At 44.6% G+C, this 15,890-nt stretch overlaps 1 protein-coding gene across 4 annotated transcripts in view; it reads left to right on the top strand.

Moving 5' to 3' along the window:
- Positions 1 to 10,562, top strand: part of NAP1L4 (nucleosome assembly protein 1 like 4) — a 31,007-nt gene extending 20,445 nt beyond the window's left edge. For 3 of the 4 annotated variants that reach the window (XM_073658174.1, XM_073658172.1, XM_073658175.1), the window contains exon 14: positions 9,443 to 10,562. In XM_073658174.1, the coding sequence (XP_073514275.1) occupies positions 9,443 to 9,481 (39 nt within the window). In that variant the 3' untranslated portion in view covers positions 9,482 to 10,562. Of the gene's footprint in view, positions 1 to 452; positions 493 to 9,442 lie in introns of those variants that run through there. The other variant, XM_073658173.1, reaches the window with a different exon arrangement.
- Positions 10,563 to 15,890: the final 5,328 nt, after the last annotated feature.

Below are 15,890 nucleotides of genomic sequence, written 5' to 3'. Positions count from 1 at the left end.
CAGGAGGTAACTCGGGATCAGTAATGTAATGTATGTATACTGACTGCACCAGAATAGTGAGTGCAGCTCTGGAGTATAATACAGGATGTAACTCGGGATCAGTAATGTATGTACACAGTGATTGCACCAGCAGAATAGTGAGTTCAGCTCTGGAGTATAATACAAAGCAAGTAATTTTATTTGGAAAGTCATCTGTTATATTTCCTGCTCAGTGTTGTCTATACTGTGCCGAGCATCCATCAGCTGATGCATGTAATGAGCAGAGATAATCCGAAGAATATTTAATAAGGTAAATCTAGTCTATATAGTATTGACCACGCAAGGAAACTTCATAGTATATTCTCGTTGGTGTAGCTCCGCCTGAGACTATAATCATGTCTGATCAGTTTTTTGTTTTTTCCATTCCATATTGGCTTTGATTGATCTCTTCCATTTTTTTTTTTTCTGTTTAGGTGTAATTTTTTTTCTTGTTTGTCATTCATACAGTCCTAGGTAAGGTGGCTCGCCATTCCTGACATCCCTCCCCACCTCTGATCTGTCTTTTCTCTATTCCTGGTCACGTTCACTAATCCCAGTGTGTTGGGGTCTAGTTGGACAAACTCCCTTCTATCAGTTTCCGTTTTTTCCACGTCTGCCGCTTTAAGTGTGGCTTTGTAGAATAAATATCTGTAATATTTCTGTTTGTGTTTCCTTGCTGTTCTACAATATCTGTGCTTGTCAGTGATGGGAACTTGGTTACATCTAAAAGGGGTGAAAAAACACGTCTGGTTGGGTGATTGCGAGGTTTTAGGTTCATGAACTGATATGGAGACTGCGGCAGAGGCGAAACCTGGCAATAACCGGCCGTGGTTGTAGGGTGCAATAGGGAAAAATACTGAGATCTACCCTGGAGGATTGCCACATAGTGTGATAAATGATCGCAGGTTCAAGTCCTCTATGTGGACTAAAAAAAAATATGATATTACCCCACTTTTCCCTCAGTAAGAAATGACAATTATTTTACCCTCATGGTAAAAGCTGTTAAGGGGGGGGAAATAGTAAAAGCCAGCATTACTTTACTTTTTTTTTTTTGGCAGTGACATTACTATTGCTAAAAGGGATTTCCAATATTAGGAATGTACAAGTAGGGGGTCATCAGGCGAGACTCCCACTAAAGTGTGGTATGTGTAGGACTTGTGCGTGCATGCTTAAAGGTGTGCAACCCGGCCGCCCCTCGCCTAACTGATCTGCTGTAAAATTAACAGACTGGCTTTGTCTACTGAATTCTCCAGCCCTTAGCGATGCCTCTTCATGTGCTGCTTTATGTGCTCTCTGTACTTGTCTATCATATTACACCTCACACACAGCAGTCTGCTGATAAGGCTTCATTCACACAACATCATTCATTCACACAACATCATTTTGCAGTCTATGCTCAGACTGCAATACCCAGCTGGAGAGCAGGTCTCCAGACCCTGAAACAACAAGAGCCTCATGGATATGCCTGTAAGGAGATCTGCAGTATGGCTGGCCATTGTGGTCCGAGCATGAACTGTAAAATCCAGTCTTATGGAATGCAACCTAAAGCAGAGCCACCAGCAGAATAGTGAGTGCAGCCCTGGGGTATAATACAGGATGTAATGTAATGTATGTACCCAGTGACTGCACCAGCAGAATAGGGAGTGCAGCTCTGGAGTATAATACAGGATGTAACTCTGGATCAGTAATGTACAGTTATATGAAAGTTTGGGCACCCCTATTAATCTTAAGCTTAATGTTTTATAAAAATTGGTGTTTTTTCAACAGCTATTTCAGTTTGATATATGTAATAACTGTTGGACACAGTAATGTTTCTGCCTTGAAATGAGGTTTATTGTACTAACAGAAAATGTGCAATCTGCATTCAAACAAAATTTGACAGGTGCATAAGTATGGGCACCTCACCAGAAAAGTGACATTAATATTTAGTAGATCCTCCTTTTGCAAAAATAACAGCCTCTAGTCGCTTCCTTTTAATGATTTCCTGGATCCTGGATGAAGGTATTTTTGACCATTCCTCTTTACAAAACAATTCCAGTTCAGTTAAGTTTGATGGTTGCCGAGCATGGACAGCCCTCTTCAAATGATCCCACAGATGTTCAATGATATTCAGGTCTGGGGACTGGGATGGCCATTCCAGAACATTGTAATTGTTCCTCTGCATGAATGCCTGAGTAGATTTGGAGCGGTGTTTTGGATCATTGTCTTGCTGAAAGATCCATCCCCTGCGTAACTTCAACTTTGCCACTGATTCTTGAACATTATTGTCAAGAATCTACTGATACTGAGTGGAATCCATGCGTCCCTCAACTTTAACAAGATTCCCTGTGCCGGCATTGGCCACACAGCCCCAAAGCATGATGGAACCTCCACCAAATTTTACTGTGGGTAGCAAGTGTTTTTCTTGGAATGCTGTGTTTTTTTTGCCGCCATGCATAATGCCTTTTTGTATGACCAAACAACTCCATCTTGTTTTCATCAGTCCACAGGACCTTCTTCCAAAAAGAAACTGGCTTCCCCAAATGTGCTTTTGCATACCTCAGCCGACTGTTTGTGGCGTGCTTGCAGAAACTGCTTCTTTCGCATCACTCTCCCATACAGCTTCTCCTTGTGCAAAGTGCGTTGTATAGTTGACCGATGCACAGTGACACCATCTGCAGCAAGTTGATGCTGCAGCTCTCTGGAGGTGGTCTGAGGATTGTCCTTGACTGATCTCACCATTCTTCTCTGCCTTTCTGATGTTTTTCTTGTCCTGCCACTTTTGGCCTTAACAAGAACTGTCCCTGTGTTCTTCCATTTCCTTACTATGTTCCTCACAGTGGAAACTGACAGGTTAAATTGCTGAGACAGCTTTTTGTATCCTTCCCCTGAACAATGATGTTGAATAATCTTTGTTTTCAGATCATTTGACAGTTGTTTTGAGGAGCCCATGATGCCACTCTTCAGAGGAGATTCAAACAAGAGAACAACTTGCAAGTAGCCACTTTAAGTAGCTTTTCTCACGATTGCATACACCTGGCTATGAGGTTACAAAACCAAAAAAAGTGCTTTAGTAAGTCAGTAAAAAGTAGGTAGGAGTATTTAAAACAAGAAAATGATAAGGGTGCCCATACTTATGCACCTGTCAAATTTTGTTTGAATGCAGATTGCACATTTTCTGTTAGTACAATAAACCTCATTTCAAGGCAGAAACATTACTGTGTCCAACAGTTATTACATATATCAAACTGAAATAGCTGTTGCAAAAACACCAATTTTTATAAAACATTAAGCTTAAGATTAATAGGGGTGCCCAAACTTTTTCATATAACTGTATGTACACAGTGACTGCACCAGCAGAATAGTGAGTACAGCTCTGGAGTACACGGTCCCACATGGTGTATGTACTGTGGTTTTCTTTTCTTGTGCAGTGTATCTGCTGCATTTAAATGTTGAAGCAAGGAGGATATGAACCAGTGCCCACTGCATCTGAAGAGGCTGTTGAGCTGCCTTTTTTTTTGTTTTTTTCCCCTTCTCCCATGACAGCACCACCTGAGAGAGGGTATCCGCCCACCAAGGACAGGAACCTACTGAATAAAAAGGCGGTACCTCTCCTCCGCATCAGTTTTGGTTCCTGTCCCTGATGGGAGCCTCACCAGGTGGTACCTCACGTACCTGGATTATGGACGGTGCGGCCTGGAGGCCGTGGAAGCAGCAGATGGTCCCTGTTCCCAGCCCGTCTGGCTGCTGCCCGGGTCTGCGTGTGGGGAGGAGGTGCTGTTTCCTTTGGATGCCTCCCCGCGTGCGGCCGGGTCTGCGCCTCGCAAAGATGAACTGAGCGCGCCGGCCGGCAGGTCTTCCGGGCTGCGCACGTGGAGGTCGCGTCGCACCCTGTGACGGAGCGCGCCGGAAGTCCGGGCTGCGCACGCGCGGGGTGCTGACGCGCCCTATCACGGAGTGCGCCGGAAACCGGGTCTGCGCATGCGCGGGTGGGAAGCTGTCATCCCGCTGCAAGCGCGCCGGGTGCCGCTGGGCTGCGCACGCGCAGAGGCAGGTGGATCTGCGAGTAGCGCGCCAGCTGGCTAAAATTTAAAAAAAAAAAAGAGAAAGAGAGAGAGATGAGCACGCTGCCGGAAGGGGAGGAGCCTAAAGGAGGTGGAGCCCTACTGCTTTTAAGGATGGGGAGCAATCAGGATGGCGGTGTCTGCATCCCCGCCATGATGAATGAGGAACCGCAGTCACCTGGGCAGCAGCTGTCACCGCCACAGGAAGTACAGCAGCAGCCACAGCCATCAAAGCAGCGCAAGCAGCTCAAACAAATGGAACGGGAATCTTCCCATCGACAAAGTCACAGCAGTGAGGGGCGTACGAGTTCCGGCAAGACTGGTCAGAAAAGACTTCGTCAGTCCACCTCCGCCAGATGGGAGCCCTCATGTGAACGGCAACCACCGCCTCCAGAGGCGAAGAAGTGTAGTGCTAAAAATAAAAACAGGGAGTGTGCTTTATGCAAAATCGGTCTTCCCACCTCCTATGCCAAAAACCTATGCTCAGACTGTATTCAGAAAACCATTGCAGAGGAGTCCCCCAGGTTTTCTTTAGAATTAAAGGATCTAATCCAGACAGAGGTCAGAGAGTCTTTAAGAGGCTTAACCTCACTCAAAAAGAAGAAGCGAAAACTAGTTTCTTCAGAATCAGAGGAATCAGTGGAGTCCCGTTTTACGAGAGAACTGCCTTCCTCCTCTAATCACTCCTCATCGTCATCGGAGTCTTCGGATGATAATGGGGGGGGCAGACCTTGTTTTTCGGTTGATAATACTGAGAGACTAGTTAAAGCCGTCAGAGGGACTATGGGTATTACCGATACCAAAGTGCCCAGAACAGTCCAGGATGTTATGTTCGGGGGCTTAGACCAAAGGAGGAGACGCTCATTCCCGGTCAATGACAGGATTAAATCTCTGATAGAAAGGGAATGGAAGAAACCGGAGAGGAAGGGTCAGCTGCCGTCATCCTCCAAGCGGAGGTACCCCTTTGAGGATGAGGATGCGGCTAAATGGGACAAAACCCCTAAGATTGACGTGGCCATTTCAAAATCTTCAAAAAAATCCACTCTGCCCTTTGAGGATTTAGGAGCCTTAAAAGACCCGCTGGATAAAAAAGCGGAGTCCTTCCTTAAGCAAACCTGGGAGTCGTCAGCAGGGGCCCTTAAACCGGCAGTAGCAGCGACCTGCACTGCTAGATCTATGATCTGGCTTCAACAATTGGAAGACCAGATCAGGGGGAATGTGTCTAGGGAGAAAATTCTATCAGACCTTCCTCTTGTGCAGGGAGCGGCTGCATTCCTGGCAGATGCATCGGCAGATTCAGTTAGGCTGGCTGCCCGGTCTGCAAACCTCTCTAACGCAGCCCGTAGGGCGCTATGGCTCAAGAGCTGGCCAGGAGATGTGCAGTCAAAGTCTAAACTGTGCTCAATCCCTTGTGAAGGGGACTTCTTGTTCGGCAAAGGTCTAGATGACATCCTAGATAAAGCCGCAGACAAAAAACATGGATTTCCCACGGTGTCTGGTTCCCGATTTAACAGTTCCTTTCGGAAGAGAAAATACAGCCGCAGTAAAGCTCCCAGAGACCAAGGTAGCTGGAAAGACCGAAAGCCGTATAGCAGAGGCTTCATGTTTGGGGGTCCCTCCTCTGAGAATAAGAAAGCCCCTAAGTGACAGTTCCCCCCAGGTGGGAGGAAGATTGTCCCCCTTCCTGCCTGCCTGGAAGAAAATTTCATCCAATTCTTGGATCCTAGGGATAATCAGGAGGGGGCTCACACTAGAGTTCAAGAGCAGGCCCAAGAACACTGTCAAAATATCAGCCCCCAGAGGTTTAGTGGAACAGATAGCCTTACAGCAGGAAGTTCTCTCTCTGCTCAGGAAAGGAGTTCTGGTGGAAACACCTGTACCCGAGCAAGGAAGAGGATTCTATTCGACCCTCTTCCTAATAAAGAAGCCGGACGGCTCCTTCAGGACCATTGCGAACTTAAAAAGACTGAACGACCATTTAATCTACAGGCCTTTCAAGATGGAAACAATAAAATCAGCCATAAAGATGTTATTTCCGGACTGTTTTATGTGCGTCCTCGATCTGAAGGACGCCTACTACCACGTCCCGATTTTGCCAGATCATCAACAGTTTCTAAGAGTAGCTGTACAATTCGGCAGGCACGTAAGGCATTTTCAGTTCGCAGCTCTTCCCTTTGGCATTTCCATGGCGCCGAGAGTCTTCACAAAAATCATTCTGGAGGTCACAGCACACTTGAGGGAAAGAGATATTTTAGTCATCCCTTATCTGGACGACTTCTTAGTAGTGGGCAGATCAAGTCAACTCTGTGCTCTAGCCCTGGCGGACGTCATGGCCAGTCTAAGACGCCTAGGTTGGCTGTTAAATCTGGAGAAGTCAAGGCTGGAACCAAAGAGGGTTCAGTCTTTCCTGGGTCTCATTCTGGACTCTGAAAACCAAACCTGTCTTCTGCCAGAGGAAAAGAAACTGAAGATCAGATCCCTAACATCTCAGATTGTCAGCAATCCGACCATCACCCTGAGGAGTGCAATGTCTCTGTTGGGTACAATGACGTCTTGCATTCCGGCGGTTCAGTGGGCCCAGCACCATTCCAGGTGTCTTCAACAGGAGATTCTGGCAGCAGACAGGCGGCTCAAAGGTCGCCTGAATGGGAAAATATCTCTTCCAGATGTTGTGATCAACTCCCTGGACTGGTGGACATCTCCGGTCAACCTATCTTTGGGGGTTCCTTGGACCTTCCAGGTGTCGGATACAATTACAACAGACGCAAGTGCGGAAGGTTGGGGAGCTCACCTAAGGGATCGTTCTGTACAAGGCCTCTGGTCGGACAGCGAGACAAGCCTCTCTTCCAACATGAAAGAGCTGTTGGCAGCCAGAAACGCGCTAAAAGAATTCAGTTCTGTTCTTCAGGGTCCTCACGTCAGGATAATGTCAGACAACAGATCAACAGTCGCCTACATCAACCATCAGGGGGGTACCAGGTCTCTCCCTCTGATGTTAATAGCGGATCAGATCTTCAGTTTTGCCGAGAGTCGGCTGGTTACGCTCTCGGCACTGCATATAAAAGGGGAAGAGAACATAAAGGCCGATTTCTTGAGTCGTCACATCTTGAAACAAGGAGAGTGGGAGTTGAATCCAGCCGTTTTTCAACAGATTGTGGATCGGTGGGGACAGCCCCAGATAGATCTATTTGCAAACAGACACAATCGGAAGACCGAAACCTTTTGCTCCCTGAATCCAAAAGAGGGGGCGTTTGCGGTGGACGCGCTGCAGATTCAGTGGGATTTCACTCTAGCTTATGCCTTTCCCCCTTTAGTACTGATCCCTACTATCCTGAGGAAGATCCGAGAGGAACGGGCGAGGGTTATATTGATCGCCCCGTTCTGGCCCAAGAGACCATGGTTCACTTGGATGAAGAGAATGTCCCAAGCAGATCCATGGGTTCTTCCGGACATCCCGGATCTCCTCAGGCAGGGCCCAGTCTGTCATCCCCAAAGAGCGGGCCTGCATTTGACGGCTTGGATTTTGAGAGGTCGCTATTGACGCAAAGGGAGTTTTCTCCAGATCTTGTTACTACCCTTCTAGCAAGTAGAAAGCCCATAACAACTAGAATCTATGGTAGAACCTGGGCTAAGTTCTTGTCTACCTCGGGTCAGTCTGCCAAAGGGAGGGTTCCTATTGAGGCCATACTAGAATTCCTCCAGAAGGGGTTAAACATGGGACTAGCCACCAGTACTCTTAAGGTACAGGTATCTGCTCTGGGGGCACTGTATAATTATGACTTGGCAGCAAATAGATGGATCATTAGATTTATTAAAGCCTGTCATAGATCCAGACCTATTCCTGTTCCAAGAATGCCTCCTTGGGACCTTAATTTAGTTCTGGAAGCATTAACCAAACCTCCCTTCGAGCCCTTAGAGAAGGTTTCAGAAAAAATCTTAACTTTAAAGACTGCGCTATTGGTGGCCCTGACATCAGCTCGTAGAGTCAGTGACTTACACGCACTATCCATTAACCATCCATTCACTCAAGTATGTATGGATAGAGTAATCTTAAGACCAGACCCGGCCTATCTTCCAAAGGTAGCCTCCAAGTTCCATAGGACTCAAGTAATCACTCTCCCTTCCTTCTATCCTAATCCTAGGGATTCTGAGGAATATAAGCTTCACACCTTAGATGTTAGGAGGGTGTTAGTCCAGTATTTTGAAGTGACAAAAGCTTGGAGAAAGAGTGACGCTTTATTTATATCCTTTCAGGGGGCTAGGAAAGGACTTAAGGTTACAAGGGGGACCATAGCTAGATGGGTCAGGGATACTATTACCTTAGCCTACTCTTCTAGCAATCTGCCGGTTCCTGAGAACCTGAAGGCCCATTCCACCAGAGCGGTAGCTGCTTCCTGGGCTGAGAAGGCGGATGTGCCCATCGACATTATATGTAAGGCGGCAACTTGGTCATCCCCTGCTACATTTTACAAACATTACCGTCTTGACCTTTCCTCTTCTACTGATCTGTCCTTTGGTAGAAGGGTGTTGCAAGCGGTGATCCCTCCCTCTGGTATTTAATCTCTATAAATCTCTCAGGTGGTGCTGTCATGGGAGAAGGGGAAAAGATCCTAGTTACTTACCGGTAACGGGATTTTACAGAGCCCATGACAGCACCCTATTAATTCCCTCCCCTTTATCACTGTGGTGTGCACTTTTTTTTAAGGTGTTTAGTACATATGTTGAGGTGGTGGTTATGTATTAACCTGTCTTCGGAGGCCCTCTCATGCTCTGAAACAAAAACTGATGCGGAGGAGAGGTACCGCCTTTTTATTCAGTAGGTTCCTGTCCTTGGTGGGCGGATACCCTCTCTCAGGTGGTGCTGTCATGGGCTCTGTAAAATCCCGTTACCGGTAAGTAACTAGGATCTTTTTAAACTATTCTTCTGTGGAGGAACGCCTGAAGAAATGCATGTGGGGGAAAAATAAAAATACTCAAATGGAGAAATTCTGAAAAAATGCAGAGTATTGTGGCTGGACATCTGCAGTAAAATCACAGCATTTTCATTGCGTGTGAACACTGCCTCATACAGAGTGTAAATCCTGCAAACTTTCCACTGATTGACCTGCGACTTCCTGACACTTTTTTTTTATACTTATTCCTTCATCTTAATTTCAATGTGAAGATTGTTACCATTGATTAAATCTGACTTCTAGAAAGTGACTTGCTTTTCTCACGGTTATAGGGAGTGGGGGGTCCTATATACCAAGCCCCTACCTGTGGTGTCTGTGTACCCCCTTACTTTGACTAGAGATGCTCATGTCTCTACATTATACACACGTCGTCCTCATAAAGAGTATCTAACTAATTTCTCTCCATATTTCTCATTTTCCTCTGGGCAGAAAGAAGCCGTCCAACCTGCCGAGTGCAAACAGCAGTGACCGGAGACCCCCGGATGCATTTCTAGAGGAAACCTTTCCAAATATTCAGGATTCTACTGTGCTGCAGCATATTTTTAAGTCAAGGCTTCACCTATTTTTCTTTTATGCATGATTTCTATATTTTTTTTCTTCTCCGCGCCCCCCCCTTCATTTTTTTTTGTTTCTCTTCTCACCTTTTTTTTTTTTTTTTTTTTCTAGCCTGATATCTTCCAGTGATTTCTTAAAACTTTTGGATCTTTTTGGATTCAGGAGGAGCAGAAGCACACTCTAAGTCTACTACACGCTTTATATATCTATGTTTTTTGTTTTTTATTCTGATACACAGCTACCTTATGAACTAACCAAATGATAAAAAGACAAAAAAAAAGTTAAGCAAAGTTAGTGTTGAGTTGTTGCCAGCACTGGTCTGCAGCTTTATGGTTCGTGGCGTGTCAGAGCTGGAAGCCGCACGTTGCAGACCATTGACTTAAAACATGGAGGCGCCTGTTTAGTGTTCACCCAGTGATATCATAGAGAAAAATCATGTTTTTGGATTATTTCGTCTTTCCTATTTTCTTCACTTGTTCTGCAGATTTGGACCTCTACACTTTCTTCTTACTATGCAAATAACCAGCCTCTTCTTTTTTTTGCCTGACTGCAATTGTGGGCAAGTGCCGGTCATTTACATACCAAGAGAGGGTCCTAATTTTGCCCAGGAGTCCAGGTGGGATATTTAAAGGGGTATAGTGGAGCCTCTCGCTTCTTTGGGAGGAGGTGAGCGGCGCCATTGATAAGTGATTACTTTTTTGGACACGTCCTTTATGGGAATAAAGCACCTTGTGTCACTGCTGCATTTTCAATGACTATGTTCCTGTGCTGAACTCATCCATGTCAGCACGTGGCTAAATCTGTCCCCCCTCCAAAAAAAAATATTTTTTAAAAAAAATGGCGACCTCCATGGAGGGTAAACAAGGATACAAATTTAAAAAAAAATGTCTGAACGTTGAAACCTGTTACGTTTCTAGATATTCTACTTATTTAAGTTGTATAGTGTATTTAAGATGCAATAAAATACGGAATGGCTGAACCTGCCGCATATGGATATAGAGGTCACTGTTACATAACTAAAGCTTCTCAAGGCTGCATTTTACCTGACCTAGTTTAGTCTTTTTGCACTTTCACTTAAGTTTCCAGACCTTTTATCCCAGTGCAGCCCATGTGAATGTGATATAATTATATATTCTCTATATCACATACACATGGGCTGTCCTATCCACGAAAATATAATACATTTATTTACTCAGTCTGTTCCACGAAACAGCCCCACTTCTATCGGGTTATATCTGGGATTGCAAGTGGACGAGAACTGAGTTGCAATACCAGGCATGGCCCAATAAACAGAAGTGGTGCTGTTTCAGGAGTAATGGGTCCTTTTTTTTTCTTATTCTAAGCAACACGCTTCATTTCTAATCAGATTAATGGAGCTTGGGTCAGAGTAAAACTTTAAGGTCGCGTGAAGCAGATTGTATTGCTTATACCAGAGTAAGGCCTGGGCTGCTGTACACCGGCCGGGGTGAGAAGGGCAATGCAACTGGCTTCCAGGTTTTGATTTGCATACACTATAAGAAGTCAATAGACACCTTCCCCATAATGGCATTTTGGAAGTAGTTTCTATTGATGTGTGTGAGGGTATGAACATTAATGGAAGGGAATTTTTTTTTATTTTTTATTATATTAAAAAAATTCCCTTCCATTAATGTTGCAGTGAACTTTTTGCTAGTAGTTTTCAACCTCCAGCCTTCCCAGCCCCTTCACTCTCTGGGCCAGAGTCCTATATAACATTGCACAAGAAGGGACAGTGATACTTGACTCTTTCTGGGCCAGTATAAGATGCCTGAAGAGTTAAAACAGGCTCACAGTTCCCTGAACAACTCTTGGTGCCAATTGGGAGTGACTGGGTGTTTTGGGGATGAGTCACATTACAATCTAGTGCGATTATTGGCTGTAGGTCACTGATCACTCCTCTTTGGCTTCCCTCTCCGGGTGCGGTTCTACTTTATCATACACTGTATGTGTCAGGTTCCCCTTTTATATGGGTAATGGCGCCCCTCGATGGAGCCATCTTCAGCCTCTTTTATACTGATGCTTCCAGTTCTTTTTTTTTTTTTTTTTTTTTTTTGCAGGATTCCTTATTTATTGATCCGTCGGTTCCTTGCATCTTTTTGTCTTAAGAATTCTGCTTTTTGTTTTTCAAGGACACCATCCAAAATAATAAAGCAAAAACAAGAAATGAGTGGTGGTGTGGGTCTTTGTTTTTTTTATTAAAATCTAGAATGTAAGATGAAAGGGGAATATGGGTATTAGTAAGTTGTGTTTTATAAAGGGGCAGGTGTCGGGGGGATAAGTTATTGGTTGCTCATTTTCCCCTACAGTGACCACTAATGGGTATCAAGTGAGGGAGGTGTGTGTGTGTGTCTCCTTTTTTAAGGTTTAACCAAAGGAGAAACACACATTCCAAATTTGTACAGCATTTTTATGTGGAAATGCTGCAGACTAAGGCTACGTTCACACACTGCGTATTTGCTGTTTTTTGTTTTGTTTTTTTACGTGCGTGTTTTTACCTGCGTCTTTTTTACGCAAGTTTAAAAAAAAAAAAACTTCAGGTTTTTTTTACGCTTTCTTTTTTTTTCTGCAGTGCACATTACAAAGACAAAGTTTGTTGGAAAGAAAAAAAAGTGTCATTGATTTCATTTCCTGTCTTCTCTACTGAGAAGAGATTATACACTGGAGTATACAGCATTTTGCCCCGGTGGACAAAGAAAACAAGCAGACAACATTGTAGTTCAAATTTTTTTAGATTTCTGGAACTGTTTTTACTTGCAAAAGTATTTCTTCTGGTTTTCAAACATGTTAAAACTTTTTTTATATCTACATAAATTGGTTAGATTTCTTCTTGTAAACTTTAACATGTTAACATAAAGTGCAAAGCACCAAAAAGTGGTGCGAACATTTTAAACCCACATGGATGTCCCACTCCACTCATCAATGGCCGCCTAGAGGGTATGCTTCCAGCCTTCATTAGTATTGCCCAAGGCCCTTTACTCGTCACCACTGACGGCGAGTCATTCAGCACTTGGGCACCACTAATCAAAGCCAGAAACATGCCCCCTTGGTGGCAGCTGACAAGTGGACTTGGACATCATGGCATTGTAACACCATACAAACTGTCTTTAAAGGCAAGACTTGCCTAATTGTCATGTAAAAGGCTGTGTGTGTAGGAGTAGTAGCTCCAGTCTGGAAAGTGATCTCTAGACTGTGCTGCTACTCTGGCACCATTTGCACCTGCAGTAGCATTGGGTACAGATGTCATAGATCTCAATGCTGCTGTAGGTGCAGTACAACTTGCTGGCTCAGGCTGCCACAAGTCCTCTAACGAGCACACAACTTTTGTCAAGGAGGGCTTGCGGTTAGGGTGTCCTGCATAGTATGTCACCACAATCGATAAAAATGACATGCCGGACTCTCTATTGTCAGGGGTTAAATTCCTTACACATCCGGCTAGCGAGCTCCCAAAGGTGCTATACTCATAATCCTCTGGCTGTTCTTGGATCAAGGCCATAGCCTGTGCCAGAGCCACCTTTTCCTTCTCCTGCGCTGCCACATTTTTCCTTTTTTTAGCCTGTTTTCTGGGTGGTGGTGACAAGGGGCTAGACTAATCAACCAGAACAGGTCTAGCAGCACTACGGTCCTCAGAGTCAGGCAGGTTTTCGGGGGCCGGACTTGAGAGGGTGCTGTCAGTAGTCGGTGATTGACACTCTGTCATTGTCACTGAGGTTGAGTTGCATTCTGGCATTGGGGGCGTAGTGCTCGGCACAGCACTGGGGATAACCGCAGGCACGGTTGGTGTTGCAGTCACTGCAGCAGGAGAGGAAGAGGATGGCATTGTTGGGAGTGGCCGTACATTCCCAATGGTTCTGTAAAGGGGAACATCAAAATAATTGTTAGTCTTTTGTCATTTTGATAACGCTTAAAATTAGAAGTTGAAAACTTTATTGATACTTACGGACGGTAATGCAGACTTCCCATCAAGAATTGTAACTCCTGGTCAAATTTCACATTCCCATAGGCCACAGAGCCACTTGGCGCTTCCTGTTTGGCGGCATGAATCGGTCCTTCACAGACCTCCACCGTTTATTCACCGATGTTTCTAGAATGGGAAAAATCAAATACATTAGCATACAATTCTAGTGTATACAGACAACAAATTAAATTAAACACCTCCAAATCAAAAACCATTTACTGATATCAGACCGCAACTCCTTTGAATAGGATTCAAAATAGGGGTAGAGGCTTAGAATTTCTTTATTCCAGGACGCAGCCTTGACCATCTTGTTGAAGTCCCTGGACCCCTTATCCCACAGTGCTGGAAAATGTTGAACCTAAAAAAGAAAAACATTAACACTTACGTTACGGATTTATCCACACCAGGGAACCGGAATTTCCTTTTTTTTTTAAAAAAAGGACTTAAATTACACACAGATTACCCATACACACATCAGGGCGAATTAAAAATGCCATTTGTCCACCCACACCTATTACTATCAGCCCGTGCACCTTATTACTACATCCCTAATCCTCCCTGTGTCACCCAAAAATGGAAGATTATGCACTGGTGTACTGAAAGGAGTATCCACTTTCCTCCCATAATTTTACATACAGGGAAGCCCTTTTTTTTTTTTTTTTTTTTTTTTTTTTTTTTTTAATATTATTATTTCATGAAATAAATAAAAATAAAAAATTGACGTGGGACTTCATCCTATTTTTGTGTCCAGCCAGGTACAACTAGGCAGCTGGGGGCTGGAATCCGCAGCGCAGGGAGGCCCAAGCTTTCTGCCCCCCCCCCCCTGCAGTCCGCAGCCGCCCCGGAAAATGGCGTGTTCATTGAAGCGCCATCTTTTGCCGCTGTACCCAACTCATCCAGGGCCCTGGTGCGGTGGCTCACTAGGTAATAAAGGGGTTAGGCCCAGCTTTGTATTATCCGCTGGCCCTAAGCTCTAAATTCATGGGGTCACGCCAATATTAGATATGACAGCCATTAATTTCTAGTAAAGTATTTAAAAAAACAGAAACACCCAGAATAAAGTCTTTTAATTGAAATAAACACACAATTTTTTAATGTTCTAAATTAAACCATACTTACCATCACGCCCATTCCAGCTGAAGCCAACGTCTTCTGCAATAAAAGTAAAATAATAAACCAACCTCATCCTTGCCTTTCTATGGTTCCCAGGACAGCTCCAGCTCTGCTACATTCACATGACAGGCTGGATCGCAGCCGAAAGCTGCCATCCAGCTTGCCATGCCGCAGACACTGAGAAGCGCTGGTCTGCTTGCGCTCCTCAGTGTCTGGCTGTGACGGCATAAAGATGAGCCGAGTTCATACGTAAAATAAGTGTCTGAACGGCAAAGTGAATTTCCCATTCACTTTGCCGGCAGACACAAGGCACATTGCCATTGCGTATTTAGAAAAAGCGCGCGCAAAAATTCACAGTGTGTGAACGTAGCCTTAGACTGCAGGAACCAAAATTTTACAAAGGTAGGGAGGTAAGTAGCGTGCTGAGGTTCAGGGCATAGTGCTATGAAGCAGCGCCATGAGGGGGCGCCAGCGTCCTGCTATTCAGACAATGATAGCGCTGCTTCTTTTAAGCACTTGGGCTGGGATAGAGCAGATGAGTGAAAGCTGCCAATATGAGCTGTGGCCTAAGGGTATGTTCACATGGCGCTTCTGCATGAAAACCTAGCATAGTCAGAAAGCTGCAGCGGAAACTACAATTTGAGGAAAATATGCAGCAAAATCGCTGAAAGAATAAATGAGTCTATAAAGCACAATGGAGTAAAAATAAAAAAAAAAAGCATTATGCAGAGGGGAAAAGTGCTGGGATACCCCTTAACTAATCAGCATACTTTCTCCCCTCCTTTTTCTTTGGGTTGGGGGGGGCTGCTTTTTATCTAATCATGGGTAGAAGTCAAGAACTTCATAGCATATACTTCTGACATTTTAAGCTCCTCTATGGTTCATGCTGGATTTCTTTTCTAACGCCAGCTTTATCACATGGGCGACTGCTTGTCCGTGTTGGAATATGCAACAGCTGCAGCCTTATGCTGTAGCAGGACTGTTAATCAGACAGAACATGGTGCAGTATTTAAAAGGATTCTTCAGGCTTGGAACAAAAAAACCCAAAATCTGCAGTTTGTGACTGCAATATACGCTAGATCTTGGCACTCAAAAAAAAGTTGCAAATTAAGGTGTCCTGTTTACAGATGCAATCCACAATAAAATGCATAACTTTTTGGGCAGATCCCTGACCTTTATCAGTAAACTTCTACCATGTTGGCAGCCGGCGATCTGCGGGATATTGTGGGAAGCTCC

Source organism: Phyllobates terribilis, unplaced genomic scaffold (genome assembly GCF_046119375.1).
Source record: "Phyllobates terribilis strain yellow unplaced genomic scaffold, ASM4611937v1 Scaffold_13__5_contigs__length_258822181, whole genome shotgun sequence".
NCBI lineage: Eukaryota > Metazoa > Chordata > Amphibia > Anura > Dendrobatidae > Phyllobates > Phyllobates terribilis.
This window is presented reverse-complemented; position numbering and strand designations above follow the sequence as displayed.